Source organism: Chroicocephalus ridibundus, chromosome 7 (assembly GCF_963924245.1).
Source record: "Chroicocephalus ridibundus chromosome 7, bChrRid1.1, whole genome shotgun sequence".
Classification (NCBI taxonomy): Eukaryota; Metazoa; Chordata; class Aves; order Charadriiformes; family Laridae; genus Chroicocephalus; species Chroicocephalus ridibundus.
In genome coordinates, this window is record NC_086290.1 from 58426353 (window position 1) to 58445266 (window position 18914).

At 42.2% G+C, this 18914-nt stretch overlaps 2 protein-coding genes across 3 annotated transcripts in view; one reads left to right on the top strand and one right to left on the bottom strand.

Moving 5' to 3' along the window:
• Positions 1-18914, top strand: part of LOC134519065 (neuferricin) — a 42156-nt gene that overhangs the window by 10360 nt on the left and 12882 nt on the right. The window contains exon 5 of one of the 2 annotated variants that reach the window (XM_063342629.1): positions 2055-2167. The exons of the other annotated variant lie outside the window; for it this stretch is intronic. The gene's annotated coding sequence lies outside the window, so the exon portion shown is untranslated. Of the gene's footprint in view, positions 1-2054; positions 2168-18914 lie in introns of those variants that run through there. 2 annotated transcript variants of the gene reach the window in all.
• Positions 1-18914, bottom strand: part of ANKFY1 (ankyrin repeat and FYVE domain containing 1) — a 36192-nt gene that overhangs the window by 4653 nt on the left and 12625 nt on the right. The window contains exons 6-24 of the mRNA XM_063342626.1: positions 18017-18166; positions 16916-17081; positions 14626-14830; positions 13819-13887; positions 12878-13077; positions 12374-12471; positions 11742-11964; positions 9575-9673; positions 8174-8327; positions 7069-7237; positions 5768-5886; positions 5272-5428; positions 3812-4012; positions 2612-2788; positions 2031-2178; positions 1670-1760; positions 1219-1343; positions 867-1013; positions 292-382 (exon numbers count right to left, since the gene is read on the bottom strand). Of these exons, the coding sequence (XP_063198696.1) occupies positions 292-382; positions 867-1013; positions 1219-1343; positions 1670-1760; positions 2031-2178; positions 2612-2788; positions 3812-4012; positions 5272-5428; positions 5768-5886; positions 7069-7237; positions 8174-8327; positions 9575-9673; positions 11742-11964; positions 12374-12471; positions 12878-13077; positions 13819-13887; positions 14626-14830; positions 16916-17081; positions 18017-18166 (2789 nt within the window). The remainder of the gene's footprint in view (positions 1-291; positions 383-866; positions 1014-1218; positions 1344-1669; positions 1761-2030; positions 2179-2611; positions 2789-3811; positions 4013-5271; positions 5429-5767; positions 5887-7068; positions 7238-8173; positions 8328-9574; positions 9674-11741; positions 11965-12373; positions 12472-12877; positions 13078-13818; positions 13888-14625; positions 14831-16915; positions 17082-18016; positions 18167-18914) is intronic.

Sequence of the window (18914 nt, forward strand, 5' to 3'; positions counted from 1 at the left end):
AGTCAGCCCCACTACTGAAAGCAGGTGTCCAAAACCTCTGTTTCCCTACTGGAACTTTGACATGATTTCTCATTTCCAACCAGTCAGAACAGTAAGTGCACAAAGTCCTTAGAATGCAGTTTTAGTCAGACCACAAGTTACTGATCCAGGACGCAGAACGTTTCAGCTGCATTACTGGCTGTATACCTATGTTAACATGGGGGTTTCCTAAACAGCCAGAAGGAACGAGCCTAGCTACATGTGGAAAAGGAATCCGTTTCCTTGTAAGTACAGCAGGATGTGTCATATTACCAGTGATGCTTTCTTGTCGTGACTCCAAATTTGGCAGTGCATTCATAGCAGTTGGAGCCATCACACCAGGGAGGTTCTTTTGTCAGCATATCTGTTAGAGGCAAAAATGTAACGTCAAAATGGGCTCGGACACCTCTTGAGCACACTGTAACATTAAGGAGGCTTTTTCTAGTTCTAGGTTGCACCCAGCGTATTGATTTAACTACTCCTGCAGTAGCTGCAGCCTTGTTTGTAGGAAAGGTGATGCTGATGAAAGCCACTATGTAGCACAAGTTAAGAAGCCGTACCCAGGTTTTAAGCTACATTAGACTGTAACACCAGACAGAAGTCTCCACGTCTATCCTTCCAGAAAAAGTCATATTTAAGTTTAACAGGTCTGCGCTGTGCAACTTTTCAGTTGATCATGAGAAAAATTAGTACTTCTACCGCCCCATTTAAAGTAGTAGAATATTTAGAAGTTCAGCCCCTCAGAAATTACTGTGACCCCAGTCAGATGCCCAGAGATCTTTCCTCCACCAAAGTATCTCAGAAGCATAAGCTGAAAGCCCCCTCCCACCGTAGCACGCAGTACTTACCTAGCAACCTAAAGAGAAGCTGTTTTGTAGCAACTTGGTAGTTGAAGATATTGACTCCTTGATTATTGTTAACTCCAAGACGAGCCCCAGCTCTCACTATTGCACGACACAAGTTAGCGTTTCCCTTCATGTAAGCCAACAGGAGCACTGAAAAATAAAAGCCAGATACCTCCCTGTTAACAGAATGGTAGGTCTTGTGCTACACTCAGTCCAGAGTAGGAGCTTTAGTTCGTTTAAGTTTCCATGTAAAGTTTGCATCTTACTGTATTTAACATACTCCTGCCAATTATTCCAGTAATTTGAAAGTCTCTCAAGTCACTTCTAAGTTTAATAGTTGTTGAATCTCACCTACCTGTGTTTCCTTCAGCGTCAGGTTTGTCTAGAGGGTATTCTGGCATACACTCCAAGAAGAGGTCACAGATGGCTGCTGCATTATCTTTCCCATATTGCCCCAAAATATGCATCGGTGACTGGCCTCTGGGGAAAAAAAGTTTGCCATCCTGATCAAAGTCTGCTTGCTCCTACAGTTACTCATCCAACTCACTCTTGTCCAAGTTAGGTGTACCACTGTGTACGTCTGACCCCAAGTAACTCAGTACGTCATACACAACTGCCTACTTCAACTTCCTTCTCCTGGTATACGTCATTGCCATACAGCATGCTCTGCACACTGCACTGTAAAATTATGCGTAGAAATACTATAATCCGAGCCAAATCTTTGGCATTTTATTAATCTAGTCATACCACCACATATTTTAAAATACACTATGCTTCTTTTAGCCTCTTAGGACTATACTAATTACCTAATATTAAAGGCTTCTGCATCTACATTGCACTCTGTGAGGAGGACCCGGATATTGTTTAGACGGCCATGCATCACTGCCAGATGAAGAGCTGAAAAGCAGAAGAGAAGTTTCAAGAATCTGAAGTAGTCAGTGTCAGCAATAATTACAGCCTGATAACATTAAGCACTCTCCTTCCACTTCCCCCACCCCTCCCTCTCCAAAACTCCTTCCACCAGCTTTGATTCCTTGGACTTTGCTTCTCCTTTTCATCTTTGAAGAGCGAGCCCATTCAGTGAGCTCTCTCCGCCACTAGGAGATATTCTTTATTAACAGACCTGCTGGAACATTTACAGCTATTTGTAAATCTTTAGAAGTTTACCATTATTTCCATTTTCATCTACAGCTGCAAAGTCTACTCCATTCTCCAGAAGGACCGAGCAAATTGTGGGCAAATCTTGCTGGGCTGCTAAGTGAAGCGCAGTCTGACGGTGCTTAGTCAGTTCATTCACCTGGGCACCTGCAAGCAGCTGTCAAGATGCAAGAAGGAATATGTTCAGAGACGTTTCCAGGGCTATTAGCCAAGAGTTTACTTCTGTGAATGAAGCACACAAGACTCCACTGTACAGAGATACTTCTAGGCCTCCAGCATACATAAAATGCTATCGTTACTGAGCTGCTGCAACTTGCGTTCATGTTCAAATCGGCACACGAAGTGCAAGGTAAGGTTCTTCCTTTAAAGCGAGCCACACTACCTAGCGACTGCTGCAAATCAAACATGCTCTTACAAAGGCCACTGATGCAGCTCAGCAAAGTACAAGCTACGGGAAACTTTATGTAAGTTGAGTTCCGTTTGAGAAAAAGTGGTATCACCTTCAGCTGACTTCTCCAGCCTACAGGCAATGCGCATTAAGGCCGAGTGTGCCTTTCTAAGAAGGGGAAGAATGACTCTCCAGTACGTACCAGATTACGCACAATGATCTCTGAGCCAGCCTGTACAGCCAGGTGGAGAGGCGTCAGTTTGGAGGCATCCTGGACCCGGGAGTTTACATTAGCCTGTACACTTATCAGGAACAGCACACTCTCAATGTCCGAGTTCTGAACAGCTACGTGTAGGAAATTCCGACCTTTATTATCAACCTGCGGCAGAAAGGGCACGTGAAGTGAAATCCATTATTTCTGTAGAACAGCAAGTTGATACATGGCAGGACATATTTTCACTAAGAGATGAAAATCTTATTCCTTTCACTGCTTCACATTAGAGACTTTTTTGATAGATGTGACTATCAAATAACTGAATCGAGAAGTTATCAGCTGCAACTGCTCACTCCAGCCTGCTTCAGACTACTTTATTTCTACTTTATAGCCTTGTCATTTCTTGACCACACTCTGAAGAGTATTATGACAGACAAAAGGTTAACAGCTGTTGTACTGAGCAGCAGTTAATGATTAAGTGAAACAAACTTGAGTAAACCTGGCGGTTACCACCGGAGAAGCAAGCAACACGCAATCCTGCCGCACTGATGCGGTGGCCACTGATTCTGTGGCTTAATACCAAGTGCGTGTTGTTGTTCCTATTTGCCTTGAAGCTGACGTTAAAGCACGTTTAGAAGCAGCTGTATTTCTAACCACCTTTTATATATGTTACAAGAGCTCATTAAGCACTCCAATACTTTACTAGTAATTAAACTTACATAGGGTAGCAAAACTCCTGAACAGCTGCCTGAAGCATCACACCAGAAACCTGAAGATACAGTTGGAGGTTTTGTAGTTCAGCAGTGCAGCACAACACCTATTATTCAGTTATTTTAGGGCAGGGTTTCTATTCTGCATAGCTTTAGGGAAGCTAGGTAACAGATTATTTTTCTACTAGTCCAGCACACGACAAAAGTAGAGTCAGAACTGTCTCTTTACGTGCCTGTTCCCCAATTTAGCACTGACAAGATGAGATAAAGTTTGATGAGACACTTGATGTTCTTACTCATACATAGCACGTACACACCTACAGTTTCCTAATAAATCCTGCTACAGAAAACTGGCATCTGGCAAATGTCATTGCATGTAAAACCACAAAAGGATAGAGCAGGATTTGCTTGTGGAACGCTCGTTACCACGGACTAGAGCAGTAAGACCACCAGCACGCTTTGAATACTCCCAGCTTACCTGTTCAGCAGCTCCTGGCTCCCTCTTCAAAATTGCCTCAGCTGCTTTGTTATTTTTATATGTCATAGCACATGCAAAGGGAGTCATTCCTTGCCTATCACGTACATTTAGCTTAATATCTGGATGTGAAATCATAAGCTGAATGATAACATTATGTTGGTTGCTAATGGCAACATGGATTGGAGTTCTTCCTTCTGCATCCTAGAAGGAAACCAGGAAGCTTGTTATACGCAGATTCTGCAATACAAAATCCTTCCCTAACTGTGAGAAGCAGGGGAAGCTTATTAGTTTAGTTCTGTGATGCACCCAGCTGCCTTCGGCTGGGACACCAGAACAGTTGCAGTGGGAGCTCAAATCCACAGTGGAAGCGAAGCACGTTGGTATTTGTTTCTCCAAATCGGCTGACCTCAATCCGTTTAGGCAGCTCAGAGTAACATTTCCCATGCAGTCAGACATTTTGGGGGCAGAGATGAGCATTCAAGACTACAGCCAAGCGTTCCAAGAAAATGCTTTCAAACTAATAGTAGTTTGCAATATTTTATGTTAATACTTTATTAACAACTTGTAGAATTCAATTTTTATCTGAAAGAACGATGTACAGACTACATTATACAAACCTGAAGTATCATTTCCATAGATTCAGCACTGCAGATATTTCCCTAGCTTGACTCTCAGCCACTAGCGCTAAGTGTTCTGGAAGCTAAACACTTGGAACTTCCCTCCCTGAAAATATAACAGCATCAGGCATGTTTGCGATGCAAACAGTGTATTAGCGTCTGGCAAATTCACGTAAGGTGTCTAATCACTCGTCTGCACCAAGCAGCAGTTTACAGCCACAGCTGCTTTGTGGCTGTCTTCTGTCATTCATGTTGATGTCATTTTCAATAGCATCAGGACCTAGAAGTGTTATGTATTCATTTCTTTTATTGCTATTTGTCAAGCTTCTGTTTAAGGATTACTGTGTAGTCAAAAGTGAACTGTAACTCATAGTTACATCACCTCCGTTTACCCAGCAACAGACAACACTTCCCAAACATAGTCACAAAGTAGAGTATTCTGTCATTTTACCCTAGAGCTGATCTAATGATTAATCGCAGCAGGCAAAAGCCCCGCTCCTGCCTTTAATTCACACTAGGGACAGAAGAGCTGAATTCCAATCACTGTATCAGAAAACTGATGCTGCAAGTGGTTTTCTGTATCATTATTTTCCTTCAGTATAGCTTCCTGAATTTGAATTAACCCATCATATGGGCAGGTAAACACTAGAATTGGTAACAAGGGACAGGAGAAAAAAAAAAAAAAAAAGAGAACTGCAGCCCAGCCCTCACATTGGCTCAGCTATAACAGAAGGATGTTCTTTTTCTTATCTAGCAAAATACACAACTAAGAGGGAAGTTTGTTTTCACTACATTAGAGGCAAAGAATCAACTTCAAAGAAACTGCACAATTTCTCTACGTACCTGAGCATTGACATTGGCACCAAACTCCAAAAGGCACTGGATCACCTCCTCTAGTCCCCAGCAGGCTGCCAAGTGTAGGGGTGTTTGTCCATCATGAGCTTCCTCTTCTCCTTCTCCATTCGGGCCTGGCTTCCTGGGACTGTTCACATCACAGCCACTAAAACAAACACAACACAGTCAATTTATTATGTTTAATCCAGATTTAAACTGTTCCAAACAAAGGTCAGAAGAGTTCGCAAGAGCTGATCTAGCAACTGCGACCCATCCTACATAAGCACACGTTCCTGGTTTTAGTTTGACTTTTGTCACCAGGAACGTGATGCTAACACAGGTAACAGAGTGTGTCATTAGTCAGACTTCCGTAAGTGCCACCCACCCACCAGAAGTCTGACGAGGCGCATACCTGTTACTGACTCAAATTAGCATTCAGTTCATTTATGCCAGGAAAATACATACATGCACATTAGAAGGTTTGTATTTTAGAAGAGGGTCTGACCTGCGAATAAGGAAGCATGCTATTTGTTCACTGTTTTCATCAATAGCTCTATGAAGAAGAGTTTGTAAGCAGCCACTTGGTCCTGACCCCCAACAGGTGGAATCACAGCCGTGCCTAACCTGGAAGGAGAAGCACGATGAGGCAGTGAAGGCTTTGTTACGTCTCCAGCAGGCTCCTACTACTTTATATAGTCCCTTACTGATGCTTCTGAAACATTATCCCTGAGATGTAGAATTTGAGAGGCCTTATCTATTTCTTGTGAGTCACTGAATTTCAGGAAGCTACGTTAATGTCTTCCGGACCAATATTTTATTGGTCTACTAGATAATACTTAATTAGGTAGTGTTTACTAACAATTCAGATATTCACTCATATACCCTGAGCAGACAGGTCTTAAGCCAGTTTGGGTAACAGTTACCTCGCTGTCAGCAACGACAAGCACCTAAAGCAAGTCAAGCGGCATCAGCAGACTTCGCCTGTGAAGGTCTGGCCCCTTTATTTCTTTCCTATACCAGCTAAATAGAAATAGTTTTTTCCAGGAACTGTATTTCTAATATTTATAGCCTTCTACTACAGAAGTACTTACTCAAGTAACACAGCACTAAGACTTGTTCCGCTCCATTTTACAAACTATTTAAAAGGTTTATACATGAGTAGTTTCAGTGGTGACTCCTTAGTCTTACCCAATAGCAGCACGAATGGCCAAGTACAGTTACTAGATGTATTTCTCAGCTCATCAGCACAGCTTTTAAGTAGTGTCTCTAGCAGACAGTGACTGGATATCAGAGACAAAGCTTTCAAGTAACTTCCTTATAAAGGAGACAGAGAGGTCTATTTATGCCTCCTAAGAAGTCTCCTGTTGAATCACCTATAAAGTAAATAGTCCTAAAAGTAAATATAAGCCTTTAAAAGGCCTTCTTGATGGAACTTTAAGATGCACTAAAAGCCACCACATACATATGGGCGTTCAGTTTTATTCAGGAAGCCTATCGTTACACAAGTACAGTACAGTACAGACTGATGTTTTTAGTAGGTCCTTACTCTTTCCAGAATCAGGAATCCAGATACCATATTCCATACTTTCGTTTGAGTGGCTGCAAGGTATTTGACTATGCAGACTACAGTGTTTATAGAAGATTTTGCAAGAAAAAGAAACTTCTGGTGAAGAAGAGCCCGTAGAAGTTAAATAATGGTATAGGACTACCCTGTTCTTTTCATGCATTGGGTTTGTCTTTGCTGATGAGCCCTTTGTTGCAACGCGCGCAGAAGTGAGACTAAATTAAGTCAACTGACAGTCTTACCAGAGTCGATGCAATATCTTCCAGGTTATTTTCTAAGGCAAGCCATAAAGGAGGATTTCCTTTCTCATCTGGCACAGACATGTCTGCTCCCCTGGTACAAATAGCATCAACCACAAGAGGGAGCTGGTTCTTTATAGCCAGCTGTAAGGCCGTCTCTCCATCCTGCGTTCTGAAATAGGTACAGTTGGAAGTGTGTTACTACTGGATGATAAAGTTAGGCCCCGTGTTACAGTAGTTTATTGGCAAAACCAAGAATTATATCCTCACGTGTGTATTTTTGCTGTAGTGAGACTATATCTCTACAGCCAGGCAAACACTCCATGTTAGTTTTTCATTACAGCTATGTAGTTTACCCTTCTCTCCCCTACCTTTAGTAGCGATTGATTTTTAAAGTTTGAAAAGCGTGTTAGTGTTCTTTGCTCAGAGACACCGTCATTTCCTTATGTGCAGCCATCATTTGAGGCCAGTTCCTTCAAAGCAAGCCTCTGCCACAGAAGCAACCAGATTTGTCTGCACTGTGCTTATGCTACCAGCGACCGTCAGAAATACCAACTGTTAGAAAACTGAAGTCAGAACAGCGGTATTAGGCAGTCTTTACCCATGACATTCATTACAGTATAGCTCGCAAATTTCAAGGACAACCTGTCAGTCATATAAGCAGCTAAACGTTTTGTTCAGTCTAGTATCAACGTGTCTGGGAAATGCTCAGCAAGTTCTATCAGAATTTTGTTGCTGGAGCTACATCTGATCAGTTTAGATGGTAGAAAACAGGCAGTTCCAACAAGCTAGCAAACAGACGAGACTACAGAAGTTCAGTACCACCTCTCTAGGACTTGAGAGCCTGTTAAAAGGATCCTGCGCTACCTAGAATTAAGTGGCACCGCCCTCTGCAGCCTCAAGAGGAACTCGCCAATGGAGCTATGTATCTGTCCAAGTTCCCGTATGTAAACTCTCAGCCATAACTGGCGCCATAAAAAGCACCGAATGCATAATTACATACAAATCATGATTTGAAACAAACTTCAAGCCATTACATAAAGGCAGACATCACTACCCGGCTCCTAAATACATACCCAGTCCAGTGTTGTATGAATTAAGATCTTACCTGACATTTATATCTGCCTGATGTTCCAGCAAAAAGAGTGCACTCTTACTGTCTTGCCTCTGTATCGCCATATGTAGCAGAGTCTGTCCGTCTGACATCGTGTCATTGATGGACGCCCCAGACCCAAGCAGCTGAGCTGCTATTGTGTGCATGCCTACAGAGTTAAAGCTCGTTAGTATTTACCTTCAGTTCTATAAAACAGACACACTGAAGATTAAAAGCTTGAAGCTTTATTTATTAATTTTCAGTAATTACAGTATGAGATTTACTGCATCAATGCTAGAGCCTCTTAAAGTTCACATAAATGAGCTAAACCAAGTCAGGACCCAGCTTGAATATTCACAGACTTCTTGATTATTGAGCCCTTTTGGTCTCGCTTAAAGACACAAGACACGGTCTTGTATACAGAGCTCTCCCATTAGTTCTGCCAACCTAAATGCAGTCGAGTCCTCTTTAACCATACCTAGTCTAATCCTTCATATCACTTCAGATTTTTGTCCAAGAAACATACGAATTTTGGTATTGCATTCATAAGCTATTCCCTGAAGCATTACTGTAGTAGATGTTTAGCTTAGTTCCTCCTCCTCTATCTCAGAAGCAGATAAGGGCAATGGTAGAGAGAAAGCTACATTTTGGTTTCCTTTTGTTGGACAGGAAAGTGAAAAGCCTGGACAGTGAAGATGTTTGTCAAGTATGGGTGACGTCTAGGACTCCTGTACAGAGCAACATCACTAAGCATTCTGCCTCATCTCTTAAGTGCAGAGTGAGCAGTCATCCCCCACAGAGCTGCTGTTTCCAGCTCAGCAGGACCACACGTAAATTAATGCAGTAGTGACCACACCACCTTCTTTTGGCAATGTGCTCATACTGTTGCAATGTCACTTGACTGCAAACAAAGGTATCTCATTTTCCCCAAAACATTCCCCTCCACATTTCAGACAAGAAAGCATCTTCTGAACCAGGACCTCAAATAACACTCACCTTAACAGCTACTTAAAGTAGCTCACCTTCCCTTCGTAGATGTCAGCACCACTGTACTAACCAGCATCTAGAGCAGTTAGCCATGAGCAGACAACATGGTGACCTGACGTGAAAGCTACCAGGGAGTTCTCAGTGGAACAACTCCACAGAACTACCAGCACAGTTGTGGGCAAGAGGCTCGAGGCTACTTGCTAGTGAACAAGAGAAGCTGTAGGGCTAGAAGTCAGTCAGATGTGAACATTCAGTTTTAGAAGCTGAAGAATCATTTAAAGCTCTCCTTGACAGCTTCTCACTGGCAGCACAAGCCAGGACATGAACACACGCCTGCTGGTTTGTTTGAAAGAAGTCTTATCCACATCATGGTGACATCAATAGCTTCCATATCTTTGTAAATTGTCACCTTGTTTTGAAGGTACATACCTGTCCAAAGAGCCAACCCCAGCACAGTCTGGTCTCTCGAGTCCTTTAGACTAAAATCAGGAATAATTTGCAAGTTGTTGGTAGCATGAAGAGCATTAGCTAGAAAAAAAAGCATAAGGAATTAGAGTATTCTTGTACTTGACCTGCAGTTGCACATTTAAAGCTGCAGGAGTAGCAGTGTCACATTTTAAAGTAGGCTGTTCCTTCAGCAGTTTGAAAGATCCAAGCAAGATACCTTCAGTTTCCCGGATGCGATACTGCTTCGGATTCAGGTAGTATTGCCATTACTGCCTAATCTTAGTACTCACACTAAAAAACCATTCAACTTTCTAACTAAAAGACTTAACCTGCCCCCTTTCTACCTCCACTTCCAGAGTAGCGTATACAACGTTCTGACAATGAGGAGTGGAGGCTGTACTGCAAAATGGTGGCAGCATCCCTTCTCCTCAGCTCCCTGGGATGGCGGATATTCTCCCCAGTTCACCTACTCCCTCTGAATCCCACTTACAGTAGGAGACAAAACAGGCCTTCCTTCAGCTGTCAAACTCCCTCCCTGCTGCTAGAAAGGAGAAGCTCAACTAGCAGCATTTAATGAGGTGTCACCTGCTAGTATTTCAGGACTCGAGTCTCAACTCTACTACAATACTAGTATTACTCTGTACAAAATCCTCTTACTCAAAGAGTTGAGGAAGGCAGAATTCTCACCACAGAAAGATGTCTTTATCCATATTTGATTCCAGCATTTACCTGAATGAAATGCTTTGTCAGGGAGAGAAAAGGGACCTTAGTTGTACAGCTGGAATACAACCCGGGGCTAAGTGTTCAAGCCCATTATCTACAGTGGAGAATTTAGCAAGATTTATGGGCAAGTTAATTTTCTAGTCTTAACAAGCAGATTATTTGAGTTTAAGACTACGTTTATCCAGTCTTATTAATTGCTCCACTTAAACAATGTTTATAGGAAGACATGCTTTATTGGTAGTTTGTCAAAACACGGTTTAGATGCCATGTTGACACACCAATCCACTACAGCATCAATAGAATCATAGAATCATTTAGGCTGGAAAAGACCCTTGGGATCATCGAGTCCAACCATCAACTCCACTCTACAAAGTTCTCCCCTACACCACATCCCCCAACACCACATCTAAATGAGTCTTAAACACATTCAGGGATGGTGACTCCACCACCTCCCTGGGCAGCCTGTTCCAGTGTGTAACCACTCTTTCGGTGAAGAATTTTTTCCTCATGTCCAGTCTACACCTACCCTGCTGCAGCTTGAACCCATTCCCTCTTGTTCTATCACTAATTACCTGTGAGAAGAGACCAGCACCAACCTCTCTACAATGTCCTTTCAGGTAGTTGTAGAGAGTGATGAGGTCTCCCCTCAGCCTCCTCTTCCTCAAACTAAACAGTCCCAGCTCCTTCAGTCACTCCTCATCAGATTTATTCTCCAGGCCCTTCACCAGCTTCGTTGCCCTCCTCTGCACTCGCTCCAGCACCTCGATATCTCCCCCGTATTGAGGTGCCCAGAACCGGACACAATACTCCAGGTGTGGCCTCACCAGTGCTGAGTACAGGGGCACAATCACCTCCCTGCTTCTGCTGGTCACACTATTTCTAATACAAGCCAGGATGGCATTGGCCCTCTTGGCCACCTGGGCACACTGCTGGCTCATGTTCAGCCGCTTGTCAATTAGAACCCCCAGGTCCTTTTCTGCCGGGCAGCTCTCCAGCCGCACTTCCCCAAGCCTGTAGCGATGCGTGGGGTTGTTGTGGCCCAACTGCAGGACCCGGCACTTGGCCTTGTTGAAGCTCATACCGTTAGCATTGGCCCATTGGTCCAATCTATCCAAGTCTCTCTGTAGAGCCTCCCTATCCTCATGCAGATCAACACTCCCGCTTCGTGTCATCTGCAAACTTGCTGATGATACACTCTGTGTCCTTATCAAGGTCATCAATAAAGATGTTAAATGGAAATGGTCCCAACACCGAGCCTGGAGGGACACCACTTGTGACCGGCTGCCAGCTGGATTTAACTCCATTGACCACCACTCTTTGGGACCGCCCATCCAGCCAGTGCTTGATCCAGCAGATCGTATGCTCATCCAGGCCATGAGCCGCCAGTTTTCCCATGAGAATACAGTCTGAACCAGAAAAAACCTACCTTTTTGTTCCAGGATGACTGACACCACATCTGGGTGATTGTAAGCAATAGCCATGTGAAGGGGAGTTTGCAGATAAACATTCTCTGCTGTTGGAGAAGACGCATCCTTCTGACCAAGCACTGCTTCTGCAGTCTGGATATTTGGATTGGCTCCCTGTTGCAGAAGTTCGGCTGTCAGGTTTGCTAGGCCATGCCTACAGGCTGTATGCAGCGGTGTTTCTCCCTTTAATAAACAGAGTAGCAGGTTAACAGCTTGAGACATGAAACCCAGAAGAAAAGTAGCTTTTAAACTACTATGACCAGAAGAATCGTTGTGAAGAGCTTATGTCCTAGGAGTTGAAGCTCCTTAGGATTTCCAAACTACATGAGTTAGCCTATATTAAGGACTTCATTACAACAGGCACTGAGGGAAGTTTAAAAGCATGTTAAAACTGGTGATGCTGCAAGAACAGCGCCACAAGGACGCAACAGCTGTCTGATCACTAGTAAATATCTGAAAACATGCAAAAGGCTCTCAGCAGGTGTTCCAACTTGCTTTAAGCTACAGTTAGCAACAAGAGCTCTCCGCTATCTTATTTCTGAAGGGAAATAAGGAAATTTTCAGACTATAGTTTGTAAGTTTCTGCTTTTACCCATTTGTTTTGGTGGTTGACTTTTGCTCCATGAGTTGCCAGGAAGAGAGAAGCCGCCTCGTTTCCTGCACCAGCTGCCCTCTGAAGCAAGCAGTTTCCTAAAAAAACGCCATGAACACTATTAGAGCGTTATTCCAACCACACTCTGATACTAACAAGTGTGCTAGCACCTTCACCACTACCTTACAGCATCAAAATTTGAAGCCAACAAGGAAAATCCTACCACTGCAATGCTGGACTGCCACATACACTGGCATTTAGCAATTACACATTTTGAAACTGTAAAGAGGATGTTAGGACCTGGCAAGGAGTCCAGATTTTCTGTCACTTCCTGCAAGTCAAGCTCAGCTTGGGACCTGTTAAGTTCCAGCTCTGGGTACTACCTACCATTCATTATGCAGCAAATGCTGCTGAGACCTCATTTAGCTCCTCAGAGCACAGTTAGCACTAAGCAATTAAATTACAAGCCTTCCACCTACACAGAAATACAAACCTCTGTTTTACCTGTTACTGTGTCTGGAGCATCTGTATTGCTGCCTCGTTGGATCAACCTTGCTGCAAAACTGTTCTCATCAAATGAGGTTCCATTTACAACAGGAGCATCCTCAAAAGGGTTTACAGACTGATCAGACGATACAGTGATATACTGAACTGCAAGCCACAGAGCTGTGCTTCCTTCATGATCCTTCAGCTCCAAGTCTAGTCTAAAAATAAAAGTTAATGTTCCCCGATTTATACCTTTAAAAGTGGTCCCCAATGCAGCTTAAGTTTCAAGTGTCTGAACAGCTGTACCAGTTTATCTAATACCTCACTGACAACTGTTGCTTGCCAAGAACCACACTGTAGCTCCAGTTACTTCAGAGAATTTGTGATTACCCCGAAACAAGCAAGGCACCTTTTAGTCGCTACTAGATTTAAGCTCATTGCTCCCAGGAGAAGCGTGGCCCTGGTAGATTTGGGCTCCCACTAACTGTAACAAAGAGGTAAATCCTCTTGTGTTCAAGTAAGCTGTGAATAAGAATTGCAAATTCAACTACAAAGAAACTGAGTCAAATTAACTCTTCTGCTTCATCACCTTAAGAAGTTACTTGTATTAGCTTTAAGCAGCACCCAAGTCGAACTCAAGAATGTATTCAGACATTTTAAGAGCCTTATTACTGCTTTCAGCTCCACTACTAATGAAGCTATTGCTACATTATTTCACCTATCCCTCTTTGAAAAACACAGAGATGCAGTTTGCTTCCTCTTTACAGTAGGGCAAAAGCTTCCTTGGCTTTGGGCATTGTTCTGGCATCTTAAGTTATGCAAAGCCTTTATGCTATTGCATCCCAAGCCTATTGCTAGCCTTATTATAAGGCAAAAAGGCACAGAAGAGTTGTTAAACTAGTTTTCCTATCTTCAATGTACAAGGTAACCTCAGTTTTTCATGTTTAAGTGAGACTTACTGTTTGCACTGGAGAAGCTGACTGAATACAGGTTCATTCCTGACCACAACCGCCACGTGTAATGGGGTCCTGTAATTGGGGCAAAGTACAGCTACGTTAGTAATAAGTGAGAGGCTTCAGATTTTGTCCATGGTCACCAGCAGATTTATGGGGTTAACTTTTGTCTCTGCTTTCAGGAGAAGGGCACAAGCATGTCTTGAAAGAAAGAGCAATCTCCCTTTCAGTGGGCATGATTCCAATGAATTTGGTAGGAAGCAACTCTTCACGCTAGTGTAAGAGCTAACCTTCAAGGAAAAAGCACAAGAGCTTGACCTATGAGAACTGAGCAGCTGATATACCCTAAGTCCTCGACATCATTTTACGTACTTGTTTACCAGCCCAACCTAACCTGTAAAGCATTTTTTAGGCCCTACACTTCAGATAAACACACTGCACCACTGGCTCTTTGAGATAATTTCTGTTTCACTGCCAGCTTCAGAGAGAATTACGTCCCAGGAATACTATTTGTCACCTTAGCTAGCTTGCTTTACTGTTTGGTGATTCAATAAAGGCAAACTGTGTGCCACGTGTTTTAACAGTTTCTACAGCTGGGCTATGTTTAATTGGTCATGACAGGGTATCATTCAGCCTGCAAAGTTTTCTGCTTTGAGTGCTACCCACAGGTCTTAAACTGAATTAATTCACTTTTCCTGCTTCCATTATCACCTGCGCTTTGCTGGCAGACCTGAGCAGATTCTTAGTCAGCTACATCCAATCACCACAGTATTATCTGTTGAACCAGCAGACTTTACTTCACCCAGTATTTACCTTCCTTTGCTGTCTTGCATATTTGGATTGGCTCCAGCCTGCAAGAGGGACTCTGCTATCTGTGCCATCTCTGCCATGACATCTGGCAAATGCTTCTTGGGGCTGTACGACGCCACAAGGTGCAGAGGTGTCTCCTGGTCTCCCAGTGTAGCAGCGTTCACACGGGCACCGTTTTTAATGAGAAAGTTTGCTGCAAATTTATCTCCTTTTGTGAAACAAAACAAGGTTATTTATTGATAAATACTTTGTATACACTATACACTTCATGCAAGTCCAGAAACTGGATACACATGATCTCCCTCCGTACTATACAATCATGCCAAGTGTCTGCTCTTAGAATACCCTAGCACTAGGTAACTTCACAAACACTTCACTGCAAAGTCAGGATTAAAATATTTCGTAACAACCCTTGGAAAATGTGTTTTGCCCAGAGGTTACATGTGACTCAAGTTCACACATTAGTTTACTTGTTATGGTGATACTGAGTTTGCTGGTTCCTCTGTCAAGATAAATCCATTCCTGCTTTAATGCACAGCTGGACAAATTGTGAGACTAACCACACAAACAGTTTTTGAACAAAAAGTGCTATTCCAGAGCATCAGTCAGAAGTGTGTAGTTGAAGTTAGTCATCATCTGTTCAGTCTTGCTACATCAACAAGCAATAACACAGGCCCTGCTCTTGAAAGTTTAGGCCCAATTATATACAGGATAAGGGCTTCAACAGTTAGACGCGCCATGCGCAGTATTCCTAAGAACTCCCTCCTGAGAGCTTCTCAGAAGCCAGAACTTAGGCCCACTTCTGTACGTGAAACCTTGGACTTGAAACACCGAGATGCCGAGAACGACTTCACGATAATACTAATTCCCCTTATCCAAAGATTACTTTGAATAGACATATTCACAAGTTGCTTGTCCTGAATGCAAGACTGGAGAACAAAGACAACTGTTTGCCTTTATCTCTGCCAGCAAAAACCAAAATCCCATTTTCTGATTTCCATATCTGACATTCATAAAAAATAAGAATCATGAGGCAAGTTCAGACAATTTGCTTTAGCTCCATTTCCAGAACATGTGATTGTTAACAGTGATTAATTCACTGAAGCTTTGGTTACTGAAAAGCAAGCATTCATTCTCAGAGCTCTAGCTTAGACTGGAAGCAGACATTAAAACTAAAGGACAAACGCTAGTATTAAGTATTAAGAGCAGCCTGCTGCAATCTTTCCAGTGTTTTATAGGGCTGTAACCATCACAACACTGACCTACGCCTAGAAGGTCTCCTACTCCTGCTGATGAAGTTTCACTCACAGGATCAGACACCAGCATTACCCTGTTTAGATATGTAGGAGATTAAAGGAAGAAGTTGGGAGCTGCATTTTGAACTCATGTAACTTAAACTACTTCTAAAAGTCCAAAAGAGCTTGCAGTTTAAAATAAACTTATGCTTTTAATTTGTAGCACTACAATACCCATGAGGTCCAGTCACAGGTAAGGTTCCTGCTGTGCTTGGCTTTCTGGAACAGATCTGCCAAATTTATCATTGCAGGCAACTAGTAGCACGAGGTGCTCACTACAGATTTTTACCAGACTTTGGCCATGGGCCAAGATGCTGCCGCTCCAGTGCCTTCAGAGTACAGCAGCCACAGCAATCAGGTCCTACTGTGCTCCAGTTTTCATAAGGTGCATTTTCTACTCTAAGGTGAAGAACAGCTCAGTATAATCATGTAGTTGCACTCAGACTCCACCCTGAGAGCTACGCTATCCACTGGAGCTTTGAAGATATTCAGACTGACATAGAAGCATCTCCACTTGCTCCTCATCTTCTTCCAGTCAGTTTTTCCTCCGCTAAAACTGCTGTCCAGTAGCAAGGACCCTTGCTATTAACGATAATCACAGAGAAGCATATGCTGCATTCAACCCAGGTCTAGAAAACAGGCTTCATTTTTATTTATGACTAGGCTGTCATGCTTGATTCAATTATTTGTTGTCAAATTAGAATATTCTCAGTATCTCCCTACATTTCTTCTTCTAGCAGACAATACTCTACTAGATTGCTTCTGGATGACATGTAGCATAAGTTTAGTTCACCATCCAGCAGGCTAGCTTTCAGATCTCAAATAAGAGTTTGTTTGGTTTTAAGTTTCAAAAAAAGAAACAGGACAAAGTTCACCCTTGACTTCAATTTTCTAACTGAAATGTCAACTACAGAGTGACACAGGAATAAACTTTGGAATATATATTCCACACTAGGAACAACTGCAAGTTAACAAGGCTTCATATCTTATTTACTTACCTCTTTGGATGGCTTTATGTAATAGACTCCAGCCTCTCTTGTCTGCCCTATCTACGTCAGCCTTGTAGTTGACCAGTGTAGTTGCAATACTCTCCAATCTTTGGGCGAGGGCTAGATCCAAAGCAAGATCGCCATTGTGATCCAATTCATTGAGCTTCCCAGGAAGCTACAACACAGATTCAGTCAATGTACATCAGTTAGAGGTATGCTCACCAGCCCAACATCATATTTTAACGGCCTGTTCCAACGACCACCATGTTAGACCTTCAGCTCTAATGCAAAACGCCAGTGATGCATTTAGGTAAGTAGGCCTTACACAGGAAAAGAATCAGCAGACAAGCATCACCACAGGCAAGTCTACCTACAGGGCTGTTCCCTGAGAAAACAGGACTCCTGTTTGCAAGCCTTGCTTAACTCGCAGGAAGCAAGACTAGTACACTCTTAAAAGATGTTGCCTATATAGGCATATTCAACATAGTACTAGGAAGAATTATTCAACTATTCCTTTAAAATACCTCAAATCCCAATTGGATTTAGCACCTGAGGGTGCTAAGTACTGCTACAGTCCCAGCTCTCAATTAGGATTTGAGGCATCTTAAAGAACTAATTGAATAATTCTTGATAATTAATACTTGAATAATTTTTCTGTCCCCCTTTTTGAAGGACAATTTATTTGATAGTTGTTCAGAGTACCTCCATCCAAACAGAACAAATATCTGTAATTTCAAACGTTCAATAAAAGAGGAAAAGCGTTAGTTTTAAGAAATGATGCTTACTGAACTGCCATAAAGCAACAACGTTGACTACTATGCCATTCAGCTTTAAATGTGCATATCACATATCACGTATTGACATTTTATTATATCTAATCTGATACATGTAAGATTTTTTTTAAAGCATTATGAATCACTTCTGAATTATGTCTTTCTAGAGCCCTTACCACTAGACCTCCATTACATACACAGAAGGAGCTATAGCAGTGATAAACATGCAAATAAGAGTTAGTGACAAAAATCAGTAACAGGGATCAGACTGGCAGTTACGAACTAGTTATCTGAAACACCAAGTTCTAGAAGACAGATCAAGCCAGTCTTACTATACCTGTGAATCCATTTCAATAAGATACAAAAAGACTACATCTTCTCTCTCAACCTTAATAGCCTTATGCAAAGGATATTCTGTCTTTGACTTGAACATTTTATACAACAACTGAGCACTCATGCTACTGAAGTCTTCTTTACGCAAGTCATCCTAGAAGCAATAAAGAAGAAAAGGGTAAGCAATATTCCTGTTTTATTTATAAACAAGGCATTGCACAATGTAATTACGAAGTTCACAAAACAAGTTCAGTTAAAAGCTCCATTTTGACAACATCACAAGAAGCAAGAACAATCCAAGGTAGCCTTTTCAGACCAGGAAGAAGCACTCAGGAACTTTTACACTTTACAATTTAGTTTCAAGATCAGTTAGTAAAATTTTTCTTCCATTTTGTCTACAGACATAGAAAACTAGCATTTCACCAGACATCACAGTAGATTAACGTCTGGTCTCTAAACTAGTTCTCTATCTGGACTTAAATCACAGATTAGCGTTTCCTGACAAAAAGGACTACAACTATTGAAGACTGACAACTCCATAGAACTTTGAAAAACTCCAAATAGAAGTAAACAGAAACTTAGAGGTCTAAAGACCTCAGGTTTGAGTTAGTGCTCGTTTGACTAAACAAGAACAACCTCATTTCCAGGTAGGATACAGCGTCAGGAGCCAGAAGCAGGAAAGGGTTAAAATGGCTGACCAGCAGGTTCAGATATAAGAATCTTTATTATACCTTCATAGATCAAAGCACTCCCTTCTGCTTTGGCATTAGCCAAACAAAAACACATTCACATCTGGATGACACGTTTTAGATTTAGAATAACCTAAATCCTCACGCAGTAGTCTGCTGTTGACAAGTCTTATTTTAAAGGCTAATCCCTTACTCAGTTAATCAAACTTTCCT